General features: G+C 45.3%; 1 protein-coding gene across 1 annotated transcript in view; it reads left to right on the top strand.

Moving 5' to 3' along the window:
* The first annotated feature begins 5180 nt into the window (after positions 1-5180).
* ARFGAP3 (ARF GTPase activating protein 3) overlaps positions 5181-8328 on the top strand; it is a 36878-nt gene continuing 33730 nt past the window's right edge. Inside the window, exon 1 of the mRNA XM_085324476.1 lies at positions 5181-5373. Within this exon, the coding sequence (XP_085180602.1) occupies positions 5305-5373 (69 nt within the window). The 5' untranslated portion in view covers positions 5181-5304. The remainder of the gene's footprint in view (positions 5374-8328) is intronic.

Raw genomic sequence — 8328 nt, 5'->3', positions numbered from 1 at the left:
GTGCTGCCTCGGCAAGTTTGCTGATGATACCAAGCTGAGAGGAGTGGCTGATACACCTGAGGGCTGTGCTGCCATTCAGAGAGACCTGGACAGGCTGGAGAGCTGCGTGGAGAGGAACCTCATGAGGTTCAACAAGGGTAAGGGCAGAGTCCTGCACCTAGGGAGGAATAACCACATGCACCAGTACAGGCTGGGGGCTGACCTGCTGGAGAACAGTTCTGCAGAGAAGGACCTGGGAGACCTGGTGGACAAGTTCACCATGAGCCAGYGAAGTGCTCTTGAAGTAATCTGATTGCCCTGGCATTGATGAAACTGTATCATGTGGCAAATATATGYAGGTTTTGCAATGAGATGATACTTCTAGCCATAGCTTTGTGAGTCCCTTGCGTTGTTAATACAAAGGGCTTTACCGAAGTGCAGCTAAGAAGAGAGTTTGTGGAGGGGTTGTTTGTAAGTACTAATATCGCAACTTCTTGGCTTTGTTCTGTGTTAAAATGCCATGCTGTTGAAATGCAGGTTACTTTCAAGAATGGAAAGCTCCAAAAAAGCTCACTTCTGTGGTGATGCTTCTTGATGTTATCAGTACAAACAACGTGTTAGCACTAAATAAAAGTATATTATTGATGTGTTGAACTGGTTTTAACCAGTTTTTAATCTAGTTCAACATTATTAAATTTCATTTCCATATTGTRGGAGTAGTCATTTGATGCTGGATCTTTCTCATTCTCTTGTAGAGATGAGATAAAGACAATTCTATGCAGTCATAGCTGGATGCAGCACGGATGCTAGTGCCTATCCTTGGACATCAAGCCAAAGAGCCAGAAGGAGGCAGTTCTTGGGGGATTATTCTAAAAAGTTATCCTCCCTTCTCTGTCTTAACAGTTCCTAGAGAAACTGTGTAGCAAGGTCCAGGAGCCTGAAACTCTTTCTGCAATATTGGTATAGGTAGGAAAAGGAAAAAAAGCATAAAGACATTTCCTATGCAAGATTATTTAGCTCACAGAGCAGCTCTGGCAACCAAAGTTTTGGTATCAACAGAACATAATAYGGAGAACCCATCCGTTCCCTGGGTATATGGAGGAGGTACTAGCATAGAGAGGAGGGGGCTTTAGGATGTCTCTAGTCCAACTTCCTCCTCAGAGCTAAGTCAACACTGAACTAGGGCCAGGTTGCTCAGGGCTTTGTCCTGTTGGGTCTTGAAAACCTCCAAGGATAGAGACTCACAGTTTCTGTAGGCAATCTAATTCAATGTTTGAGTATCATCATGGTGATTTCTTCTTTTTCTATATGTCAAGTTGAGAACCTGTTTTCTGGGTCATTAGCAAGAATAAGAGCCCTTGTTTTTGATATGCAAACTAGCAATAACCAGTGTCACGTTCTGGTGTGATGATAATCAATTGCACTGCATTTACACCTGATTAGAGGGTGCATAATGCACAGAGTCCTCCCAGGGAGTGCTATAGTTGCCAGGCATTTGGTTTTGACAGTACACTTGTAACAGCCTTTCTCCACGTGTATCTTTGTTAGACTAGCTTGCATGGAAGCAGTTTTTAAATTGTTTTGTGTGCAATGGGAATATAAATACCTGTATTTGGGGCATTATTGGAAATCATTGGCAAGACTTGACAGTGTTATGCTGAGGCATAACTGACAAAGCAGCAGTTGTGGTCCCCTTTCCCACTACTGCTGCCATTCTCTCTCTCTCTCTCTCTCTTTCACTCTCTCTCTTTCTGTGCTTTCCTTCTTCCTGCAACCCACTTAAGCCAAAAACTTGCTTAAGTAGAAGAGTCTCACCTGTCCCCTAGAAACACTCAAACACTTACCACCTCTCCGGACTGATGATTTTCCTTATTTAGACTCTAGTTTGGTTCTGCCTGGGAATGGGCAAGGTCACCGTTAAGGGAGAGTAGGATATGAGGGATATTTCCAAAATATTTTGAACAGCCTTTTTCTTCCATGGATAAAGAAAATGGCTGCACAATACATTCTGGATGATGGGGACAGAGAAGAACCACTGCTTCTAGACTTYAGGCCTTGGACAGTTTTTCTTACTGCTTGTCAAGATGAAAATCTGCTGGGGGTTGAGGACAGTGGCAACATCAGACTGGGGGAGTCAGTCTTCTCACAGTGCTGGTCTACTACTGAGTAAGGACTTRTACTGCCTGTAACAGCTGCAGAGTAAAATAAAGAGTACCCCAATGCCCAATCTATTCTGGAGCTACCTTTGAAAGCTACAAGGCTTTTTAGCTACTCAATGTGCAAAGTAGCAGGTGAGTTATGAACACTGCCTTTTCACTATCAGAGATGGACTAGCTCTTCCCTTCCTTCTACTGTTTCTTGCATTTGCCATATCACTTTTCTTTCAAAATCTAGAGGCTGCTCTAGGATTGCCTCCAGGACCCTTTTCTCTCTCTCAAATTCATTAGCTTGTGCTAAATGCTTTTCTTCCATCTTGTCTAAACTCAACTAGCAATCAGCTGAGCTTGCGGTCCACAGAAAGAATCTATCTAACCTGCACATTCACACAGTTAAATTGCAAAGCATAGCCTTGGGATAGAGCTGCTGTGAGACTGAGTAGGAACAATACAATTTACATTTCTGAACACTATCAAGGACTGACATGTTTCCTGTGTTTTCCTGGATGGAGACTCATGGGTTCTGTGTCTGAACTACCTTTTGACATCCTGACTCAGGGACATTTCCTGGAACTGGAGGCCAGCAAAAGACAGAAGAATCAGCAGTCTTACRGAGTTACTTACTTGCCTGTGCTCCCCAAGGTGCACCTCAGATCCCTGGGTCTGCTGCACTAGCAGCCCCCTCGTTGAAACTAGGCAGGAGCCAGCTGCGCTTGTGTGCTTGGGGAGCCAGTGGTGTTGCTGGGGAGAGTTTGAGCACATACTTGGTATGTACCAAGGGAAGGAGGATATGGGGCAATAGATAAAGTCCTCTTTTTTTCTAAGACCATGCCAGGCAGGTGGATCAGTTTTCAGAATGACCCTATTTTGTTGTTGTTAATTGGTCCAACTGGCAAGATTGTATCTCTCCAGCTTCTTTGTTAGAAAATAAAAAGCTGAAGTAAAGCTCCCTATTTTCATTTGAGGAAATATCTTAGCAGCTTTTACCCCCATGAGGCCAGTGGCTGTAGGCTGAGTTGGTAATCCTCCTGCAGTCACGTTGGATCTGGCAATCATCTCCGGAGGGGAGTGTGTTGTAAGGAGCACCTGACACTACACAGGCAATGTCTTCCTGAAACGGAAACCTCACTTGCAGAGTTCTCATTAAGCACTTCTCACTCAAAGTGATTGTACTCACTGGCTTGAGGCTACAGGTGCTACAGCCAGGTGCTGGGGGTGATTATATTCGTTGGTATGGAATAGCCAACACCTTATGCCTCCGCAGACTCGTAAGTTTTAATTCCAGTCTTAATGTCATTTGGCTATATGCATACAGATGGTTTCTTGGACTACTATTCTATACTGAGGTCAGGCCCATTCCCTGTGGTAGAGCCAGACAGAACAAAGTTGATCTAAAGTAAAGAGATTGCTGTCCTGCTGCCAGTGGCAGGTGTCCATATTCTGAAAGTAAGAGTGAAATGCTCATGTATTGAGTTGCTGTAGCTGTGATCAGCTTGTGAGCAACTTCTTGCAATGCTCTAGAGGTTCAGGGTGTACTTTTTCGATTCACAGAGCTAAAGGCCCAGTGCAGAGGAACAGCATGCAGCATATGTTCCAGCTGTACACCCTCAGCTCACACTTGACTGAAGATGGCATTGCAGGGCCACCAATGTGCACTATGGCCAGAACAAAGATGATAACAGATTTGAGCAACCTGAATTAGTACCTGGCCTACTGGTAAGAACTGGGGGGCTATTAGCTTCTATGAGGAAACGGTGAACCTCTTGTTTTTAGGCATTGAGGCTGATGAGGCTGATGTAGTTTTGAGGCGGAGGGGTAGAGCTAGATTCTTATGTCAAGCCTTGAACATGRCTATTTTGAATCCTGGATAACTTAATCTAAGGCCCTGCTTTCATGAGAAGTTTGGATCAGATGAGGCCCCTCCAGAGGCCCCTTCCAATCTAGACTTTTCTGTAATTCTATGATTTTCCTGCAGAAATTGCCTTACTCTGGTTGTTCCAGATATGCAAAACTATGTAGTCTTACCAGGAAGTGACTAGGAAATGGTCTGGACCGGACCTAGCTCATATATGCCATTAGAGTAAGGGGAGAAAGGGATACAGCCTTCATGGTCTCAGAAGAAGAGTGCCAACACGCCAGACTCTGAAGACCCTGCCACAGTTCATCTTACCGCAGTGCACAACTGAGCTGAGCTCTGTAGAGACACAAAGTTGTCTCTGCATTGCTCTACCAGGGCCACTCTTAAGCACACACTGCCTTGAGCTCATTGCTGGCCACAGCCGTACGCAACCTAATTCATTCCTGCATAAGCAGTTTAAGGCAYTAGATTTTTTTTGAAGTAGAGATACCAATATATTAAAGTTCTTGACATATTTCTGTTATTCCCTGTTTCCTGCTTTGAGAGTTCTTCATATTTATCTGAACAAGCTGCTTTTGAAAGCAGCAATTAAAATCTGCCAAATTTCGGGGGGGGAGGGGTTGCACTGACTCGTTTGTCCCCAGTTCTGGACTTTAATGCTGGTGAAGAAACAGAACAACAGTTTTACTGAAATTTTTAGAGTGCTTGAAACCTATGTGATGGAGTCTAAGAGCAGAAAAAAGCGTAGGCAGAGGGGTAACAGCATACATTACCACCTGTTTCCCAAAGCAGCGAAAGGAGCCTGTGCCGTTTCTTCAGGATGTTTTACAGCCAGGGGTGTAAAACGGGAGAGCCCCCACGCCGCACGCGCCATTAGGGCCCCGCGGCGATCGCCCCCCTGGGCCGGTTGCTTCCCCGTGASAGGGCTCGGATGGGGCACAAACCCGCGCCGAGGTAGCCCGAGGGCCCCCCTTCTCCTCCCCCCCCGCTCCGCGACGGTTGGGGTCACCAACGGAAGGTGCYGACGCAGCAGAGCCGCGCGTCTCCAGGGCAACCCGAAAAGGAGGCGGGAGGGGGAAAAGCCCCCCCCGCCTCGCGCCGCCGCTTCCCCCTGTGGCTGCCGCAGGCCGCGCCCCCGCCCCGCCCCCCGCGGTGAAGGCGCGCGCAGCTCCCCCCCCCCCACACCCAGCGCCGCGCGCGCGCGCGTTGCGTGGCCGGCGGGCGGGCGGGGAGGCGGCGCGGCCGGTTCTCCTCTCGTCTCGTCTGCTGTGCTCTGCTCTCCAGCCTGCCCCGCACCTGCCCTCCGGCGCGATGTGCGAGCCCAGCAAGCAGGACATCGCCGCCATCTTCAAGCGGCTCCGCTCCGTCCCCACCAACAAGGTAACGGCGGCGGCGGCGGCGGGACGGGGCGTTGTGGGGCCGGTGTGTGTTTGTGGATGGGGAAGGCAACGGCCGAACTTCGCCGTCCGCGGCGGCGCCCCGCGGCACGAAGGGGAGCCCCGGGGGACGGTGTCACGTTGAAAGCGCCTCCGTGAGTGGCGCCGTGTGGCCCCCCGCGGCTCTGCTCGCCTCCCTCAGGCAGCGGCACCCCGCTGCGGCTGTGCCGGAAGGGGAGGAAAGCCCTCTTCGCCTTTCCTCTGGACGGTGTTGCGCGTTGCTGGCGCCGCAAGCTGGAGTGACGTGTTGCCCTGTTCGTTAGGGTTAAGCTTTTAACTAGGGGAGTGAACTCCTTTCAGGTACCGGAGATCTAGGAATTGCTAGAGAGAGGACTATCTTAGATTTTTTTTTTTTTTTTAAAGCAAGTTCGAAAACAGTGGTGAGACGGTAGAGTGCTAAATGTAATTTTTTTTCCATCAAATCGGTTGGTTATAGCGCAGTCACTTTCTGTGACAATAAAGTTTGATGTTTTCTTATCACACCGCACTCACTACATCTAGTAAGGTTTTTAACTTTTTAGTGTTGTAAAGCCTTTTTTATTATTATAATTATCTGTTAAGGTATTCAGTGGCCAGTTATGAACTCGAATGTGTTTCAGACTGTAAAGTGCCATGACAAACTGTTGAGGAGCAGTTCTGTGCTCCTATGCTGCCTTTTAATGCTAGTTCCTTGGTTATGCTGGCATTATGATGTGCAGTGAACATACTGATGAGTTGATCCAAATTAAACGCTTTACCTTTGGTCTGATATTGTGAAGAAACACCTTATTTTTATATGCTGGAAACACAAACTGGAGGTCTTTGGTGCCAAATTTACTGCTACGCTTTGAACACAAACCCTTAATATACTGGCTCTGTGCATGCRTCTGTCCTCAGGAAGTGAAGATCAGAGATGAAAACACATGAGTCAGTTTCTAACACAAGCTTTCTTACAGCTTGCCTTTACGGTAGAGTGAGAGGTTGGTCAAGGAAGTGTAGACTCAACAAGGAAAGTCAGGAAGAAAATTTTCTACAAGCTCCTGAAAGTCACAAGCATTTTGTCTAAGAGATTGAATAGTATTGAAATATTATCGTGATGCTTTTTTGCAGTTGATATCGTGAGAGAATCAAAAGATTTTGCTGTCAAGGATGGGAAATCTGGCAATCAAGTTCCTTGAGTAGTTCTCCTGTACTGAACTAATTGTTACCATGCTAGATTTGACCCGTGGCTGCTCAGGCATACCTGTCTGACCTTGCAGACATATCAAGCACTGTATTTCTCAGTGCCAATGTTGACAAAGTAATACTGGCACAGAGTTTTCTTCTATTCAGGTTAGGTCAGTTTGAAAAAAGTAGCTCAGATGCAGATTATTCATATTAACTCTGCAACGAAGTCCTGTCGTCTTGATCTCAAAAGACAGGAAGGAAAGAGGGAGAGTAAGATCAACAGCTTATGTCCCACAAATTTCCTGTGTCCACGTATCCAAGCAGTCTTCTTAATTAAAAGTTGTAGCAGCCATCATTTTATCTTCTCATGTTTGATTATGTCTTATTTTGTTCTTTCTCCTGGTATATTCTTCTGATTCTGTTGCATTCTTTATTTTTAGGACTTTCTTGCTAACATGGGAAAGAAATGCAAATATTGGAAAGATTCCCTATTAAAGGCTGCTTAAATTCCTTAGTTGTGTTGTGTTGTTTATTTATACAGTTTGGGAAGAACTAGAATCTCTTCAGTGCAACAGCTGGGCTTATTATTTACYTACTAAGCAGACATATGTATTTACACTGTGTTAGGCGCTCTGCGGTAATTCTTAGTACAAATGTGCTTAGGAAAAGTTCTGATTTAAATAAATGTGCAGTTTAATTTGTGGATGTGTGTGTATTAAATTGCTATGTGAATGACTATCTTGAGATTAACATACGTATAACTTGACTTTAGTTTGCTTTTTTTTTTATAGAAAGAAATAACTTTTTGGAGTTTTTGTTCTTTTTGTATTATGTAGTATRGAACTACATGACAATATTTAACAAAAATATTACAATTATTAAATAGGATGAATTTTGTACTCTAAAAATGTTCACAGACATCAAGCTACCCATTTTTGTTGATTGAAATGTTTGTAAAGACTRTTCTGAAGACTTGCACACTGATACTGTGACTATACAGTCTCTTTTAATCTGGCATGGATGTATAACTCTGAAAAAGAAACAGTTTTGGATTTCTTTCTCTCTAGTTCTCTTACTTTTCTCTTGGTGGTGATAGTCATGGTATGCCTGGTTGGGGAGCCAGATAAAGGATTTGAACTGACTGAAAYGCAGCTGTTTGTGTGTGTTGTGTTGAAGCTTTATTGCAGTTTAGTTTGTTTTGTTTTGGTCAATGTGGAATATAGTATACCCTGACTGATTTAGGTCAATTTAAGACTTCAGTGCTTCTAAAACAGGCAGTCCAGCCTTCTTCCTCTGGTAAACATTCCTGTTCTCTCCCTTATATTGGCATTACCGATCATGTGGCTGGGTAATGAGTTGGACCTACCTTTGCTCTGATTCAAAGCAATTTTTCAGTACTAGTTTCCAGTAGGATCAACAAGTGTGATTATTACTGCTGATGCAAGAAACAGGGCAAGGAGGCATATCTGGATCCAGTGGTTGGTAACTAAGGCAGTAGCTGCTTGGGTTTAGATCACCTTTGACCAGTTGTGAAACACATTACTACACATTGACTAGTTTAGTATTCACACAGCGTTATGGTGGTCCCACACAGAGGGCATGGCGAACACGAGGAGATGCCCTTTTGGCAACAGCCCCAGTGTGTGCTAGGTTAAAAGTGTCTACGTAGCCATGACCTGAGGGATAAGTTTTGCATTAGGTGAACATACTGAACCTGCTTGCCTCTTCTGAAGTGCCAAAATCAAYGTGTCTG

The sequence above is a fragment of the Rhea americana genome, unplaced genomic scaffold (assembly GCF_003343005.1).
Source record: "Rhea americana isolate MKP2758 unplaced genomic scaffold, rheAme1 scaffold_91, whole genome shotgun sequence".
NCBI lineage: Eukaryota > Metazoa > Chordata > Aves > Rheiformes > Rheidae > Rhea > Rhea americana.
Note: the sequence above shows the minus strand (reverse complement) of the source record. Positions and strands in the feature narration are given on the sequence as shown.